Source organism: Panthera tigris, chromosome B1 (genome assembly GCF_018350195.1).
Source record: "Panthera tigris isolate Pti1 chromosome B1, P.tigris_Pti1_mat1.1, whole genome shotgun sequence".
Taxonomy (NCBI): Eukaryota; Metazoa; Chordata; class Mammalia; order Carnivora; family Felidae; genus Panthera; species Panthera tigris.
The window spans coordinates 58,773,291-58,793,007 of record NC_056663.1 but is presented as its reverse complement, the minus strand read 5'-3'; the positions used below and the strand labels follow the sequence as shown (position 1 = coordinate 58,793,007).

Sequence of the window (19,717 nt, the reverse complement as noted above, 5' to 3'; positions counted from 1 at the left end):
CATTTTATGGTACCATTCTATTAAGTTTAAAATATGTATAGCTTATATGTAAGGTAGAGCCCACTTTTATAACACTCAAAAGTATACTTAACAAAAACATTTACATATGGCATTTAATAGATCTCAAATCCCTCAACAAACAGTAAAGACATAAACACCACTGAAACATAGTCTAGATGTAAAATACAGCAAAACATTTTATCTATCCTTAATCAGTTTATAAACACGTTGGGAAACAAAGCACAAAACTAGAAAACGATTTCCTGCCTGTGGTAAATCAATGGTAGCAGGCACACTTTAAAGTAGTTAAGCACTGAAACTGACTTTCACAAAATAGAAAAAGCTTAGCAGAAGTAAAAATTCCTCAAAAAAAAAAAAAAAAATGGCACTGGAGAAAGATACTGTTCAATCCAGCCTTGAAAGCAATACAACAGAGAGATTAAATGATTCAATATGAGCCAGAGTACTAAAGTAAAAATGAGCTATGTATGTATAATATTTGAGTGTTGACAGCAGGAGGAGGAAGGAAGTATGCAAACAAATAGGATTAGAAGGCAGGCATCAGTCACAAGAGGCTGGTATCTCTAACTGCTATCAAGCCTGGGTGTTTGAGTTCATATAATAAACAACAACAGAAAGCATTTATAAATTTTCTGACAGGTGTAGAATACCAAAACTGTTTTTAAGAAGGTGAGTCATATTATGCATGATAAAGAGGAATGGGAGAGAGAAGAAGGTAGAGGAACTAATCAGAAGGCTTACTACACTGACACCAAGCCACAAACCTAGGAGCAAAGAAAGGCAATTAGTGAAAAAGGGGAGGGACTTGTGGATTCTCTACAGCAATAACACAGGGTAAGGGCAGATTTATAAGGCCACAACCACTGAGACATAAGAACTTAAGCATGTGGAAAACTCAGAAAACAGATGTCAGACAAGGATAAGAGTTAAAAGTAAATGTGTAATGCTGCATAAGTCATCGTGAAAAAATTTCACTACCAAGAGGAAATGCAGAGGTCAATACTGAAAATAAAACTCAAAGGACTAAAGCTGAGTGGTAGCATTTAAAAACCCATTTTGGGGGTGCCTCGGTGGCTCAGTCAGTTGAGCGTCAGACTTCAGCTCAGGTCATGATCTGATGGCTTGTGAGTTCGGGCCCCACATCAGGCTCTGTGCTGACAGCTCAGAGCCTGGAGCCTGCTTCGGATTCTGTGTCTCCCTCTCTCTCTGCCCTGACCCACTCGCATTCTGTCTCTCTCAAAAATAAATAAACATTAAAAAAAATTTTTTTTAATAAATAAAAACCTGTTTTGGGGGCGCCTGGATGGCTCAGTCGGTTGAGTGACCGACTCTTGATTTAAGCTCAGGTCATGATCCCAGGGTCATGGGATGGAGCCGCCCCACACTGGTTAAGATTAAGATTCTCTCTCCGTCTCACCCTTCTCCGCTCAGGCGTGAGTGTGAGTGTACACATTCTCTCGCATTGAAAAAAAAAAAAAAAACAGTTAAAAAAATAAAAACCTTTCTTGTGTGTGAAGTGATGAGAATAGAAGTCAGAACACTGACAAGTAAAGTAAAAGAAGAACTTCTAAGCGATAATTTCTGAAGGAAGAAATCTGGCAAAGAAATGATGCAAAGAAAACTACTGGAATCAAATAACAAAAAATTTCAGTGTACCCACTGAGATAAAACTTGTGTCAACATTTTGACACGGTAAGTTGCATACATTATAAGAAAGCATGATTTTTTTAAAAACCAGCTTAAGATGACTACAGATAAGATGTTTGAGTAGCAAGAGATGAAAGTTGTCAGAAATAGGAAGATAACTAATTAGGCAGGAAACTCCATTAAAGCAGTCCTTACACATATCTTCAAAAGTGCATCCCAAGGCAAGAATCAGAATCAGAATTCTGATAAAAGGCAGTTGTATCTCCTATGAGATTGGCTACTCTCTGAGTTTAGTCTAGTGCTAATATCACCTTGACCTGAATTTGAGTCTTCTAATGTTTCTCTTTAGCAAAAATGAAAAGTATGCTAACATCTCTGAAGATGTTTATATTGAAAACAATGCTGAAAATACTGTACTAGAATACTGATGCAATATTGTCTTTCAAAAATCACCTTCTTCCCTAATTATAAGCATATGTTAATGAGTTTTGACAAATATATACACTTGTATAACCACTACCACAATCAAAAGCATATCCGTCACCCTAAATGATCTTTGTTCCTTTGCAGTCAATGTCCCCTCATTCTAACAACCACTGATCTGCTCTCTGTTATAGACTAGACTGCCTTTTCTATAATTTCATATAAATGAAATCCTATAATATGTACTCTTCTGTCTGGCTTCTTTAACTCATTATAATGTTTTTGATTGATCCATGTTGTTGCGTGTATTAACAGGCTATTCATTTTTATTGCTGAGTAATATTCCAATGTGTTTTTCCTGCAATATATTTTCAAACCACTGATATGCCTCTTACACATTATGATTACCATATGATGAAACTATGTATGTGGAACATTTCCTAATTAAAAAAAAAACACATTCATAAGAGATAAATCAGATATGGATGAAGCAGTAAGTCCCAGATTTTACAGATAGTAAATAATCAAAGACAACTGATTATTTATACTGTGAATAATGCCTTATTATTTAGCAGTTTATAATAATAGTATTAATTTTGAAATATACCCTTTAGTTTCTGTTTTATCTTTATTTAAGGGATCTCTTTAAGTTGACTGACATTATACTGAGCCTCCAGGTCCTTATCACCTGCACAGGAATCAAACAGCCTAAGAAGTTAAATATTTAAAACCCCATGGGAAATAAGTACAGAAACTAACAGAATTTGCTTTAAGTCATGGGAAATAATTTTATTAATCCTTAATGAAAGCATCATAGAAATTTACAAAGTAAAGCAGAAACCTATTAAATACATACTATCTAATACTGTTGAAAAACTGTCTCAATCAGTTATCAAACAACATTGATAGGACTTTAGGATTAAATATTAAACATCACAGGAAAAAAGATATTTTATTGCATATCAGAAGATATATTCAAAAGGAAAAGAGAAAATAATCAAATTCTCAACACTAGTCATGGACTTGATATAAAATGCTTGACAAAATGTGAGGGCCCACACTTCAACTGTTAAGTTTTGCTTTCCAACTGGGTAAGATACAGAGTTAGTCATTTTAGAATGGGCTGAATTCGGAGTCATTCCTTATCATTCAGAAATTCTACTTCACAGTAAAGTAGATAGTGCAGTACAAAAATGGTAAAGTATAATTTTAAAGATAAAATTATATTACTACAACCTGTAATATATTAATACAGAATTAGAAAAACTTATTGAATTAATATGTAATATGAAAAATCAAGAAAACCAGGACAGAACACACATATCTACATAAAACTTTTATTCAAATCACAACTTTTGGAGAAAAGAAGTAAAAATGGTAATCAAGTCAATTTGATAACTCTATTGGGCACCTAAATAACATCGTTAACTAAAAGTTGACTGGGTAACATATGTTAAAATTATAATACTGAGGAAAAAAAGTTTATCCGTTTTTCATTGCTGTGTAACAAATCACTACAAACTTAGTAGTTTCAGACAATACCCATTTATTATCTCACTGTTTCCCTGGCTCACGAGTCTGGACTTAGTTAGCTGGGTCCCCTGCTCAGGATCTCACAAGGAAGCAATCAAGGTGTCAGCCAGGACAATTCTCATCTGAAGCTCAGGATCCTCTTCCAAGTTCACTAGTTCCTGGCAGAATTCGCTTCCTTGTGGCTGTAATAGCTAAGGTCACCACTTTCTTGCTAGCTGTTAGCCAGAGGCCACTATCAACTCCTAAAGGCCACCTATACTTCCCTGCCATGTGAATGCTTTTTTTTCCAGGCCAGCAGAAGCATGTCTCTCAGACTTTCTTCTCCTCTCTAGTCTTCTATGAAGGAATCTCATCAAATGTCAATTTGATAGTCAAGGAGTGACTATCCTATTACCGTTTACCATGTAACATAACCTAATCAATGGAGCTATAACACCACAATATTCACAGGTTCCACCCACACGTAAGGGGAGGGAATACAAGGTATCTACACTAGGAATCAGAAATTTGGAGGGCCATCTTAGAATTTGGCCTATCATAGATATGTAAAGAATGCTACAAGAGCAAAAGAGGAGATATAGGATTCAGATAAGCACAACAAAGAAAGAAACAAGAAGTTAACCTATGAATCCTTGCTAATCACACTCCAGGCATTATTCTTGAATTTTTTCTTTATTTTTAAATGAAGAAGTCTCAGAAAAGTAACTTGCTATTTGTTATATAGTATGGATCTACCCAAAAGAAATGTTTGAATTAACATACTTAGGTAACTGGCTAGCTAGGTAATTTGTTACCTAGGTAAATGGTTGGATGTTGGAGTGAGAGTGAGGAGGCAGGGAGGCATGCTATCAAGTAAAAAGAAACACAGTACAAAGACAGAAATCAGGCAGACTACACAGAATAAGGAAACTACAAAATATGGTCTTTAGTTCAGCCTCACTTGAGCACACAGTGTGTGGTAGGGAAGGGATGGAGATGAGCTTGGAAAGACTGGCAGGGGCCAGAGTAACAAGGATCTTATGAAAACTTAATCCTTAAGGCTAGATGAAGCAACAGAAGGATTTAAGGCAGAGGTGTGACAAACTTTATTTGATTTAAAAAAGATTCTTCTGGAAAAAAAGGTATATCATAGCCTCCACACCAAACTTTTTAAGCAATTTTAACTGTGCCAGATATTAGTTATCAATACAAGTTATATATGAAGTACATGCAGGAAAACTAAGAATTCATAATAGAAGAAGAATTTTAGGTATGAAGTTAATCCTTTCCCCACGAAAAAAGCCGATTATATACATTTCAAAGAGCATGGTGAAACTGGAGAAAACACTGCAATAGTGTAACCATACTGATATCAAATGCCTACCTTTACTTCACCACTTCCACCAGCACTTAGCACGTTTCTCCATCCTTGCTCCCTGGCCCTATTTATTCTCTCCAACTTTTGGGGAAAAGAAACAAACAAAACACAATTTCAAGTATTTAATATAAAGTACATGAAATACATTTACTAATACAATGGAAATCAGTGTATTCCTTTGGAAAAAAAAGTAAGTGTGTGAGGAGGAGGTGGAACGTACCAAGAAAAATGGATTATTCTTACCCTTTCCTTTTCCTGTCTTTTCATCTGTTCAGCCTTCATTAAACTAATCTGTAACAATTTTAAAGACAAACGTCTTAGAGCTTTTAAAACTATTATCATCTACAACTTGGCAAGGGAAGAAAAATAAAAGCAAAAAAACTACCTGATCCTTTTGTTTCTTTTCTTTTTCAATAAATTCCAACCTTCTCTTTCTTGCTGCTTCCTTAAATAAAAAAAGAACAGTTTCATCAAAAATAATTGCTACTTTTTTCTGGTTTCATAAGGAAAGTTAGTGCACCAATAGTAGAGGTATGCCCAGAGAGATTAGGGAGAAAAAAAAAAAAAAAGAATTAAAGTTAAAGGTTTCTGTTTGAAAGAAATAAGGAGGAAAGGTTTGGAGGTTTTATAAGATTTTGTTTCTTTTCTTATAATTGTTTTTGCAAAGCTTTAAAATAAGCAGACAGATGTCTTTATACCTCAAACATTTTCCTCCTTTCTTCTCCAGGATTCACTTTCTTCACTGGAATTTGATGGGCCTGGACAAAAAGTAAAACTACAAATTAGATAAGGATTTTGAGGTACTCATTTGAAAAAATTCAAATTTAAGGAAATTCAAAATAAGAAAAAGGTAGTCAATACTGCCATGACTCTGTTTCAAAATATATTATCCCTAGAGTAATACAACAGTAGGGAACTTCAACACTCATTTACATCAATGGATAGATAGATCATCCAGACAGAAAATCAACAAGGAAACAGTAGCTTTGAAAATCACATTAGACCAGATGGACCTAACAGATACACATAAAACATTCCAACCAAAAACTTCAGAATACACATCCTTTTCAAGTGCACACGGAACATTCTCCAGAATGTTAGGCAACAAAACAAGTTTCAATAAATTCAAAAAGATTAAAACCATGTCATGCATCCTTTCCAACCATAATGATATGAAATTAGAAATCAATCACAAGAAAAAATCTGGAAAGAACACAAACACATGGAGGCTAAGTAATAAGCTACTAAATAATGAAGGATCAACCAAGAATTCAAAGAGAAATTTAAAAATACATGGAAACAAATGAAAATGAAAACACAACAATCCAAAATCTTTGGGATAAAGCAAAAACTGTTCTAAAAGGGAAGTTTACAGCAATACAGGCCTACCTCAAGAAACAAGAAAAATCTCAAATAAACAACCTAACTTTATATATAAAGATGCCCTGTTGATTTTATTTATTTATTTATTTATTTATTTATTTATTTATTTATTTATATGTTTATTTATTTTTGAGAGAGAAGGCTAGCAAGCAGGGGAGGGGCAGAGAGAGAGGGAGAGAGAGAATCTCAAGCAGGCTCCACATTGTCAGCACGGAGCCCGATGTGGGGATCGATCTCACAAACTGCGACATCATGACCTGAGCTGAAAGCAAGAGCCAGGCACTCAACTGACTGCACCACCCAAGGCACCCCACCTAAAGATGCCCTGTTGATTTTAATTATAAAGGAAAGAAAATGTTATTTTAAAAAATTACTTCAAAAAAAATTACTTCAATGATCATTTACATTATCAAAATAATATTAAATTTTATTAATTTAACTTATTAAATCATGAAAAGTGTCTTTGGGTGGGGGCGCCTGGGTGGTGCAGTCATTTAAGTATCCAACTCTTGATTTTGGCTCAGGTCATGATCTCAGTTTGTGGGATCAAGCTTTATGTCAGGCTCTGTGCTGACATCAAGGAGCCTGCTTGAGATTCTCTCTCTCTCTCCTTCTCTCTCTCTCTCTCTCTCTCTCTTTCCCTGCTCCTCCCCCCTCCCCTGTTCACACATGTGCTCTCACTCTCAAAAATAAATAAATAAACTTTTTTTTAAAAAGTGCTTTTGGTAACAATTCCATATCAATAGCAGCTGTCTTTTAGCAAAAGCCAATGTTATGAAATTACTTTTATATACCAATCATTATTTCAGTTTTCTAAATTTTATAAAATTATCCGGAGATAAGCACTAAAATTCTAAAAGGCAACTCAGAATAAATAAAATAAATGATTGTGAATTAATATGAAGTTAATAAAATTAATAAAAAAGAACCAGGAAGACACAAACTTTATTTATAGTAAGATTTCAGAAGATATTTGATTTCTTCTTCAGAAAGCAACATGATATAGAATTTCTCCTTATGAAATGCAACTAATTTATTTTAATGGATACGTTATTTAACACGAGCACAATAAAATAATGCTATTTAGTATATTACACTACCCAGCATATTGATAACCTGATAAAATATGAATGATTCTTTTTATAATGTGCTTTGCCAGTTTAATTCATGACCATCATAAACCAAATCCATTTTAATTTCTTCTTTTAAGCAAGCTCTATGCCCAATGTGGGGCATGAACTCACAACCCTGAGATCAAGAGTCACATGCTTACATACCATTGAGTCAGCTAGGTGCCCCTAAACAAAATCCATTTTATTGATACAGTCTAAGTTAGCTTAAAGCTGCAAAACAGTGCAGTAAGTGGTACTAAATCTCACACCATAAGTAACCAAACAGTGAGTTTACTACCTGAGAAGACCCAAGTGGTAGATTCCCAGAATCATCCCACCCCCTCACCATATTATTAGGTCCTAACTCCTAACTGCCAATTTTGGCTAGTTACTTCAAGTTTCACTTAAGTTAACCATGTATCTCAGCACTTAACTCCAGAAATGGCACTAGGGTCAATGAAATGACAATAATAGTGAAATATTTAAAGAAAAGTAACTTTTGAATTTTTTCTGAAAGTAACCAAGAGTAAGAAATACAATTCACATCCAGACCCTGTAAAGATACACAGTATGTATAGTTGGTTTTATTTCCATCTATTACTAAAAAAAGGACCCATTTTTTTACCTCCAAAACAGACTTTTCCATCACTAAAAGCAACCCAAAATTTTAAAATAGTCAAGGGAGGGCACTGGGGCCACTGCTATTGACGTGTAAGAAAAAAATACAATTGGAGATAATGCTCTTCATAGTATTGTAAACACGCAGTTAATATTTCAAAGCATGTTATGTATATAAAATTTAAACTAGTGGGGAAAGTTACACAGAATTTTTGTAAAAATACATACTCCTTCCATTCCTTCCATAAGAAGGAATATTATTGGGCAATAAAGAGGAATGCAGTACTGATACATGCTACAACATGGATACATGCTACAACCTTGAAAACATTACGCTAAGTTAAAGAAGCCAGTAACAAAAGACCATGTGTTATATGATTTCATTTACATGAAATTTCCAGAATAAGAAAATCTACAGAGACAGAAGTAGATTAGTGGTTGCCTAGGGCAATGGGGTTAAGGGGAAGAATGGGCAGCAAAAGCTAATGGGAAAAGAATTTTTTTGATGATGAAAATGTTCTAAAACTGATTGTGGTGATAGCTGCACAACTCTGATCTCACTAAAACTATTTAATTCTAAACTTTAAATGTATGGATTGTACAGTATGTGAAATAAATCTCAGTAAAGCTATTTTAAAAATATACATAACCCTAAGAGTTGCAGAATCATAATTTCTGGACATAGAGCTCTGCATTATATATTTTGAAAGGTTACACAGATTAACTCACTCTATCAGGTCTAGCACTGGTTTCAACATCTGTGAACCACAACACCAAACAATTTAAAAATATTAACAAAGGGGACACCTGGGTGGATTAGCCGGGTAAGCATCTGACTCTTGATTTCAGTTCAGGTCATGATCTTATGGTGGTGAGATAGAGCCCTGCGTCGGGCTCTCTGCTGAGAGTGAAATCCGCTTGGGATTCACTCTCTCCCTCTCTCTCTGCCCCTCCCCCGCTCATGGTCTGTCTCTCTCTCTCAAAATTAAAAAAGAAAACAACAACAACAACAAAACATTAAATGTATTAACACAAGTAACACAGATCTCACAGACAGCTTTTAAACAGATTACCCAATAGTGAGCAGTAAGAAGAGAATGTTTAATTAACACACCTACATACTCTTAGGTAAGTTAAATGAAGACACCGATTATATTCATCTTTTAATGCTCCATTACCACATATGTAAGATACTCAAATATTTGTGAAATAAAAATATCAAGCTGGGGTCCCTAGGTGGCTCAGTCAGTTAAGTTTCTGACTCTGGGTTTCGGCTCAGGTCATGATCTCACAGTTTGTGAATTTGAACCCCGATTCAGGTTCTGTGCTAGGAGAGCCTGCTTGGGATTCACTCTCTCCCTCTCTCTCTGCCCCTCCCCTGCTCTCATTCAAAATAAATAAGTAAACTTAAAAATATATATATCAAGCTGTTTCTCTGTCACACAGGTATTTTCAACTGTATCTAATACACAAGAGAAAAATATGGTAACATAAAACATCCATATTAAGACAAACGTTTTGTTCTGCGTTTCTTTTTAAAAATCTGAACCAAAACACTAAAACATATTCATAGAGCTCCCTCTGGTGGCACAATAACAGAATCTTTAAAAAAAATAACATTATTACAGGAACTGGAGCAAAGAAAGTTTCTATGAAAATATTCCCAAAATTTGTTGGGTAGTAATAACTTAATACATTATTAGCTTAAATTTTTACAACTGCAAATGATAGACAATATCATTAAGTGTTTATGGTTTTTCTTATAAACTTCTCGTTATGAAGCTTTCACCTCCTCCATGAACGCACCAAACGTATACCTATTATGGAGCAATTCCTCCTGAAGAACTGAGGGCTGACTGAACAGCTTCTGCACAGCAAAAGACAGAACAGCAAAAGAGACAAAGACATGGTAAAAAACAAAAACAAAAACAGGGAATCCCCACCCCAATGCTGAGAACTACAGTGGGGACGGATAGTACTGAGGAGCTAGGAGCAAATCGGTCTGCCCTGGAGTACACACAAAAAGCCACAGTTGCCTACTTGCCTCAGCATGCCCTGGGTCCCTACTCCACACCATCCCCCAGAGGCTCTGAGGCTTCAAAAGAGCAACTAGCACATAGAAGAGCCAGCCCTAAAACTCTGCCAAGGGCAGGAGAGCTGCTCGTATCCTTTCTGGGCCAAGACAGAGGGGCTAGTGAGCAACACAGTTTACACTCCCTCTCCACTTTAGTAAGCTGGCTTGCCGCCTGAGTGGGCCCTGGACCTCTAACCCACATCAACGCGGTCACCAGGCCGTGAACACGACACCCTTGGTCAGCACTTACTACAGCTCCAGCTTTTGTGTCAAGGTGACATAGGTGTGCAAAGCACCCTGGAACACTCCAGGACCAGATCACTCTGGCTTCAGACAGCTTACTAGGGCACCCCTGGTGTACGGTATTATGGGGCCTCCCAGCTGATGCCTATTTCAACTCCAGCTGCCCCAAAACACTCCCGAGTGTACTGGTGCTGATGTGGCAAAAGGCAGAAGAAAATGTAGATAAAATTAAATTTACTGCCCAATGGCAAAAACTTGAGGCAGGGAGAGTAAAACATTCCTCTAGGAACTCCCTACAGTCTTAATGTTAATGTTTTGCTAGAGGGAAAAACAACCTTAGCTTGACAATAGCTAGGCCACCAATATCTTAAGAGTCTTCTTTAGCATATGAAATTCCTTTTAGAAACCTCCCTTTTGGCTTTTCCTCCCCAACTCCACAGTATATAACCAGTCACTCCTTATAACCCCAGAGCAGTTCTTTCTGGCCATGGGTCCTGTCCCCGTGTTTTAATAAAGGGATTTCTTTCAATTGAAATGGCAATAATTAATAACATGAAGGCATAAAAAGTAAAAATCTCACTAGAAATGGCAAAGATAGGATTAATCACTTGTAAAGATACTAAAAAGCTTGAAAGAAAAAAGTAAAATTAACTACAATAATTAGTTAAGGGATACATAAAATAAGAAAAACATAAGAGTGACTTAAAAATATAACATGTGGAGGGGAAAGAAAAATGTAGAGTTTTGGAAGGTGTTCAAATTTAAGTTGCTATCGACTTAAGCTCTCATACATATAAAGATGATATAATGTGAATCTCACAATACCACAATGCAAGAGCTTATAGTAAATGCACAAAAGAAAATGAGAAAAAAACTACACATGACATTAAAGAAACTCATCAAATAATAGGCACATGAAAAGATGCTTAACATCACTATCATCAGGGAAATACAAATCAAAACCACAATGAGCTATCACTTCACACTAATCAGAAAGGACAGTATCGAAAAGACAAGAAATAAGTGTTGACAAGGATGTGGAAAAAAGGGAACCAACTCTCAGAGCACTACTGGTGGAAATGTAAATTTGTGCAGCCACTACAGAAAACAGAATGGAGGTTCCTCAAAAAAACGGAACTAGAGCTACCATATGATCCCAGTAATTCTACTAGTAGGTATCTATCCAAAAAAAATGCAAACATTAATTGGAAACAATATATGTACTTCTATGTTCACTGCAGCATTATTTACAATGGTGAAGATATAGATATGACCCAAGTGTCCATGAGTAAATGAATGGATAAAGAAGAGGTGGTGTATATATACAATGGCCTACTACTCAGCCATAAAAAAGGAATAAAATCTTACCATATATGACAACACAGATGGACCTAGAGGGTATGATGCTAAGTTAAAAAGTCAGAGAAAGACAAATACTGCATGGTTTTACTTATATGTGGAATCTAAAAAACAAAAAACAAAACTCAGATTCATAGCTAGAGAGAACAAGCTGATGGTTACCAGAAGGGAAGGGGGGGGGGGGGGTGGTAGGGGACAAACTAGGTGAAGAGAATTAAGAAGTACAAACTTCCAGTTATAAAATAATTAAATCATGGGTTGGTAATGTGAACAAGGGGAATACAGTCAATAAACACTGCATGAACTTAGTAAGGTGACAGACTAACTTATTATGGTAACCATTTCACAATGTACACAAATGTCAAATCAGTCTATGGTATACCTGACACCAATATAGTATTATATGTCAATTATATCTCATTAAATCAAAACAAAGGAGACGTTTATAAGAATGTAATCAATCTGACTGACTTCATATCAGTGAATTATAATACAACCACTGATGGTAATAATAAAAATTTACATTAAGTATAATATTAAATTAAAACATAACAAGTTATCTATAAACTATCAGATACACATGAAAAATACAGGCAATGTATATTTGAATACAAATGTGGAGGGGCCCACCACAAAATTAAGTTAAATTAAATGCAGTGTTTGGATAATGGGAATGTTACTTTCCTTAACTCTCAAAACTATTCTAAAAGACTATAGCAAATTTATTAGAATACATACTTTGTAGGAAAAAAACTGCAGATCAAAGTTATACTACTTAAATTACTTTGAAGAACCAAAAACTGTAACAGAAATGAAGTTTCGATCTCAAGAATTACACATGTATATAAAAAAATTGATTTCAGGGCGCCTGGGTGGCTCAGTCAGTTAAGCGTCCGACTTCGGCTCAGGTCGTGATGTCGCAGTCCGTGAGTTCGAGCCCCGTGTCGGGCTCTGTGCTGACAGCTCAGAGCCTGGAGCCTGTTTCAGATTCTGTGTCTCCCTCTCTCTGACCCTCCCCCATTAATGCTCTGTCTCTCTCTGTCTCAAAAATAAATAAACGTTAAAAAATAAATAAATAAATAAACAAGCAAATAAATAAATTGATTTCAATGCTCTAAAGCTTTCTCTTCATGACCTCACACTGAAGTAGTCACCTTTAAGCACCGAGAATAAAAACTCAACAACACTGGCCTTATTTGTACCTAAAAGCAGACTTGTTATCTGGCCTTTAACCCTATTAAGTACTGTTAAAATATTAAAGAATATTACTTTCCTGATTTGGAATTCATTTTTTTTTTCCTTTTCAGTACAAACTCATTTCCCTTTTATTAAAGTTCTAGTTACCATGACATCGTTTGGTACTCAATAGAGGAAAACTTGTTCAAATAAAGTAATATGTTATTATCAGTATTTTCTATAATCAGGCAGCATTATGAATAAATCCTTGAGAAGCCATCCATGGGGTTTACACTTTGTCAAGGCCCAGCTCCTCTGGAATGCAGATTTCCAGTTCATTTAAAGCTGGTCTAAGTTCCTGGATGACACAGAGGTAGATTTCCTTATGAGGTTCTGCTTTGTCCTAACCTCTAGGATGTGATATGCACAGCAAAATCCTTTAGCTGTCTGCATGCTTGCAAAGCAGCATCAATGATTTTGGGTTCTGGAACCAGGTCATAGCCCACAAGCATGTTCATCCCTTTACTCAATTCGCAAGCATCAGTATCTGGCTTGTTGAAGTAGGTTATCCAGTGGGCATCAAACTCCTCATTTGTCTCATGTGACTCAGGGGAGTAGCAGTGAACTGACTGGACAGTGGCCCGTGACAGTGCAGCTGGGAACCAGGGCCCAGATCCAGGTACAGGAGGCCTCAAGGGCTGGCATAGGAGACTGTGGCTGTTGCAACAGAGTGGCCCTCAGCATGACAGCAACGGTGGCACACAGCCTAAGCTGGAATTCATTTCATTTACTCATTTATTCACTGATTTTTTAAAAAGTCTTATTAAACACTCACTTTGTGCAAAATGTAAAACACAGCCCCTAATTTCAGAGAGATGACAGTCTAATAAAACAGCATTAAGAAGATACATATGAGGTACTAAAGGAGTTACTGTCCTGTTTCCTGTTTTTGAGAGGGTAAAAGGGACAACTGGGGAAGAAACAAGAAAAGCCTCTGGAAAAAAATTTATCCTAGTGTTCCTCACGTCCTTTAGAACAATCGAGAACTATAAACATCAATTCACACTGCCAGCATAGCAGTGTTCCAGGAAATAATGCCAATATTACATTCTTTAACCTACAAGCTAACAATGTGAACAGTTACCATACAAATTGCTCCTTTTGCCTTTTCTCAGGCCTACGACTCTAGTTAAACTGTAACATGTGAGGGCAAAAGAAATATAGTCTTTACTTTGTATTCTCCAAGTGCTCACATAATAATACAATATCGATATCACCTGTACCTACACAGGAAAGAGAGTCAAAGAAAAAAGAACATTTAAAAAGGAAGAAGGGGTATGTAATGAATAACGAAAAGAAAGAAAAAAGTACATACTAGTCATTAACTAATGCCAAGTCCAATTTAGATCAAACTTGCAATTTTGGAGCATTATTGACATTGGTGGATTGAATACAGGTTCTGGAAAGTGTTCAATACACAAACGTGAATATAACATTTATTTGGTAGGGCAGTACTTTGCCACTGAATGTTTGCTACATGAATATATTTTGTTTTTTTTTTTTATGTCAATAAGCCTGGGTCTAATGATGCTTAGATTTGAATTCTTGGGTAGGACAGGTAAAGGAATTATATTAATTGTTAGTATCCTTAGTGCTATTATTGATAATAATCTTAGCAGACTATTTATATAACTAAAGAAAACAGTTATTAAAACTTTTTTTTTTCCAGTCTTCACCTCATGGAATAAAGACACACTCCAGTGTTCTCAAGAAAGTTGACCATTGTTTTCGTCTCTAGGTTTTATTTTTTTATTATTTATCAATTTGCTAAAAACAGTAACAAAAAGGCTTTTGTAAATAGTTTTACTACAATTTTTTGTTGTTACTCATTCTTTTAAAGAATTAACATTTGACTGACTTGACAAAATCTAAGTTCCTATTCATTAATCTATTCACTTATGCAGTAAGTATTTATTGAGTGCCTACTCCTTGCCAAGAATCATTTGCCAGGAACCAGTACACATAACAACAAGCAAGAAATTCCTGCTTTCACGGAGCTTACACTGAAATAAAAAAAGAGTAGCGATAAACAAGTAAGAAATACACAGTGCATTAGATAGTTATAATGTGAAGAAAAATAAAGCACAATAAAGTAGATAAAACTGTGGGGGTAGGGTTGAGGGACAGTTAAATGACATAGAGTGATCAAGGATGAAAGCTCTATTCATAAATTGAGTTCTGAATACAAATCTGAAGGAAGTTAAGGAGAAAACTACGCAGTCTTCTTAAGGGACAGTCCTTTAGGAAAGGAGAATAGGAAGTAAAAACACATTTTCAGATAAGTGCTTGAAATGTTTGAAGGCAACAAAGTTAATCAGAATGCAGGCTGGGGTTGGGGGTAGGTAGGTAGCAAATGGGGGAGTAGAAACAAGGCTTGGAGCGGTAATAAGGGCATCAGAGGGCTCTGTAGACCACTATAAGGACTCTGGCTTTTATTGAGTAAAATGAAAAGCCAATGCAAAGTTTCAAGCAGTAAAGTGCAATGATCTGACCTTCATGGTAAAAGAAGTATTAAGCTGCTCAAGTGAGAACAGACTGAAGTAATTTTAGAAGGTGTGAGATCAGCCAAAACATTATAACCAAGGTGAAAGGTGAGGGTGGCTAGGACTAATTTGGTGACAGAAATAATGAGGAATAGTCAAGACCACTGCATATATTTTGAAGGCAGAGTCAACAGAACGTGATGTTGGAAGGGTAGTCAACGATAACTCCAGAAGTCTTTGACGAGAACAAATGGAAGGATGAAGTTAGCATTTACTAAATTCAGAAGGGATGTGTGGAGGATGTGCAATCAGCAGTTCAGTTTTACACATGTGAATTTTGAGATGCCTATTAGAAATTCAATTAAAGATGATAAGACAGATGTAAGTCTCAAGTTCAGGAAAGAAGTATTGGCTGCAGATAAAAATCTGGGTGTCAGTTTTCAGATGCTGTCAATTAGAAAGTGAGCATGGCACAAGAGGAAAGATACCCAAGGACTGAGTATTTAAGCATTTCAGCATGTAGAGAGGTCAGAAACATGAGGAGGAACTTATCAAGGAGGCTGAGAAAAGCAGTCAATCAGGTAGGAGGGGAATCAGAAAAGTGCAATACTTTGAACTCAAGTGAAGAAATATTTAAAGAAGGAGGGGGTAATCAAGTGAGTCAAAAACTGAGGCCGAGGAAGAAGAGAACTGACCCCTAGACTTAATAATACAAAGCTCACCGATGTCCTTGCCAAGAGCGGTTTTATAACAGCCATGACAAAGCCCTGAGTGGATGGGTTCAAGACAAAATGAGAAGAGAAGAACTGGAGACAGCATAAACAATGTTCTGGAAAAGTTATGCTGTTAAAGGAAGCAGAGATATAGGGAAGTAGCTGGAAAGAGATATGAGAGATAAGGAAAGGGTCTGGGGGTTTTTTTTGTTGTTGTTGTTGCTTTAAAGAAGGAAGACACAACATATTTGATTGCTAACAGAAATGATTCAGTAACAGGAAAAATATGATGCAGAAAAGAGTATGAGTTCTTTAGTAGGCAAAGAAATAATAAAAAATAGTATACAAATGGCAAGGATGAATTTAAGAAACAAAACAAATGAGCAAAGGGAAAGAGAGACAAACAGATTCTCTCTCTTTTATTTTAGAAACAGACTTCACTTTTAGAGAACTGATGGTTACTAGAGAGGAGGTGGGTGGAGGGATGAGTTAAATAGGTAATGGGGATTAAGGAGTATACTTGCTGTGATGAACACTGGGTGTTGTATGGAAGTGTTGAATCACTATATTGTACACCTGAAACTAATATGCATGTTAACTAACTGGAATTTAAATAAAAACCTTAAAAAAACGGAAGGTTTTGATGGGGGGTGGGAGGGAGGGGAGGGTGGGTGATGGTTATTGAGGTGGGAACCTTTTGGGATGAGCACTGGGTGTTGTATGGAAACCAATTTGACAATAAATTTCATATATTTAAAAAAAAAAAAAAGGAAGGTTTGACTCAGATCATACCAGAGACAGATCACTCAAAGTAACAGATGAAAAGCAGATATTTATAAACAGGTATGACTGACTGCAAGTAGTGGTAGTGAGAGCCTGGGAAAATTTTCTTCCAATTGCTTCTATTTTCTCAGTAAAAGAGGAAGCAAGGTCATTTGCTTGAAGTGGAAAACAAGAAGGTAAGAAATAACCATCTAGAAAGTGGGAGAGTAATTAGACTGAGGAAATAGAATAGGATGGCCAGAAGGTGCTCACTTGACATTATTAGTTATAAGTGTAAAGTGAGACCAGTCAGAATAGTTGTATGCTTTCTCCAACCACATTCCACTGCCCAAGTTCAGGCACAAAAGAGATGGAGAGTTGGATTTCACAAAGTTAGTTTTTGCTAGGTAATTTGTCATAGTGAAAGACAAGGGCAAGAGAGGTGAGGCTTTGTAAATTATAATGAAAGAATATGGATTTTAAGCCAAAACAGGAAAATAAAAATGAAGAGAGGGACACTGAAAAAAAAACAACTAGTAAAACCCATATATCCAAATAGGACAAAGAAGTTGTGGAGGTAGAGTCCTTGAGGAATAAGCTGGAAAGACAGGAAGTAATGGTAAGTCAAGGGATGCTTATAATTGAGACTATGGAAGAGTTGCTATTATCAACAATGATAAACGTGATGGTATGACTACAGGTGAGAGTTCTAAGGGTGGTGGACAAAATCACTGAAAGAGAACAAATAAAAGACTGTGTACTATTGGAAGGATCATTGTTTTGGATACTGAAATCACCAAGAATTAAGACAGTGTTGGGAAGAGTGACAGGGAGTCAAGTGTTAAACTTTTCAAAAAATGAGGGTCTACAGATGAACCTAACATAGAGCGTTAACAGGTGTATAGTCTGGCAGGAAAAGCCTCAGAAACCTTTGGGGGGTAGTTAGGGAGCAGGGGAGACTCTTGCAGTGAGAAGCAAGGAAAACACTTCCCTCATCCTAGTTCTAGACCCAGCGGTATTAAGGGATTAGAGAGAAAATAGTCACTATGTAAGAAAGTTGTACAATAGTGTATGCAGGGACAAGCCAGGTTTTAGAGCAAAAAAGGTGAAGAGGTGTAGAACACAGGGATTTTGCTGATAATGTGCAACAGGAGGGCTTTCTGGAAGAGTTTAGGGAGGTATGCAGAGGGTGGGGGTCAGATTAGGTTATGACCAGAGGGAAAAGTCTGGAGTCCAGGGCTTCTGGTGATTATAGAAGAGGAATAAAAGATATGATGGAAATGGTCCATTAGGCCTAGATAAATGTTATACTGAAGGGCAGAAAGGAGGGAGGAAAGGAAGGAAGAGGGAAGGAAGAAAAAAAAAAACTGGTATGCCACTTATATTGCCCCCCAGCCACAAATTCGCCCTCCATTGTCCTCCTTGTGAGAAGAAAGTGGACAATATAAACACGTCTTCTCTGCTTGCTATCATGATGTTAAGCTTTGTCAGCAGACAATGTTGGAAGGACAATGCAGAAGAAAACAGCCTCTATTCCTGATTAGCATGCTTCCTTTCTTCTTGTTCCTGCTGCATGTGGGACACACAGTGACATTTACCCTGTGGGCAGCTGCCAGGATCATTCTGCTGGTGCCCCTGCCAGCTTCCCTGTGAACTTTAGCAGCAACCCCAAGGCCAGCTTCCCACCAAATTCTGCTGGTGACCCAACTGGCACCCCAGCCTACTACCCAAAGAGTTTAGCAACCTCTGGCAACTCCCACCCGCACTCCAAAAGGCTTCCCAGAAGATTCAACGATCCTTCAAGCAGCTCCCCAGTACATTCCACTGGCACTGTAGGCAGGTTCCCAGGAGCTTCATCAGCTCTACAGTGGACAGTTTCATGTCTGCCAGCCTCGGCCTGTGGCACGTCAGTGAACTCCACCATCCAGTGGTTTACAGCCATACCACAACCAATAAAATTTGAATCTCAGCCTTAAGGATGGGACTGGGGAGATCTTCCAAAGTCTATTCCTTCTTTGGGTACTCTGTCTCAGCCCTAGGAAGAGTGGCTGCTTCCTATGATCTCCTATTCCTATATTCTTTAGAGTTCTTTATCCCTTAAAGTTCATTCCCTAAAAATAGTTACTGATTATTTACATTAAACTTCCCTTGATAAAATTATTACGTTTTTTCTCCTGACTGGATGCTGACTTACACAAGTTATTTGAAGACTAACTTACAATAATCATTTGAACTACCTTATGACAGATTTTAACCAAAGTGACTGATGATTCCTACCATGAAGTTTATCTTACAGCAATGTGTTCACATGTGCCTAAACACATATATATGTATGTATGCATACAGGTGCATATGTAGTCCAAAACAAAACAGGTTTCATATGCCAAAGCATGCAGCTATTGACATGAAGAAAAATGACAAATTCCTGCAACTAACACTGTGTTCTTAGGCATGTCACCTAAATGCTATACGCCTTAATTTTTTCAGATGAAATATTACCAAGTAGGGGTGCCTGGTGGCTCAGTTGGTTAAGTGCCAACTCTTGATTTTGGTTCAGGTCATGATCTTACAGTCATGAAATCGAGCCTGCTTAAGATTCTCTTTCCCTTTCCCTCTGCCTCTCTCCCATGCACGTGGCGGGGGGGGGGGGGGGGGGAGGGGGCAGCATATGCTCTCTCTTGCTCTCTCCCCCAGAAAAAAATGTATATTTATAATTAAATACTACAAAGCAGACTATACAGTAACATTCCTTC

The 19,717-nt window shown here is 36.8% G+C and overlaps 1 protein-coding gene across 7 annotated transcripts in view; it reads right to left on the bottom strand.

The window, feature by feature from the left end:
- NEK1 (NIMA related kinase 1) overlaps positions 1-19,717 on the bottom strand; it is a 215,972-nt gene that overhangs the window by 142,227 nt on the left and 54,028 nt on the right. For all 7 annotated transcript variants that reach the window (XM_042983644.1, XM_042983645.1, XM_042983649.1 and 4 more), the window contains exons 13-16: positions 5,680-5,739; positions 5,367-5,426; positions 5,225-5,272; positions 4,988-5,062 (exon numbers count right to left, since the gene is read on the bottom strand). In XM_042983644.1, the coding sequence (XP_042839578.1) occupies positions 4,988-5,062; positions 5,225-5,272; positions 5,367-5,426; positions 5,680-5,739 (243 nt within the window). The remainder of the gene's footprint in view (positions 1-4,987; positions 5,063-5,224; positions 5,273-5,366; positions 5,427-5,679; positions 5,740-19,717) is intronic.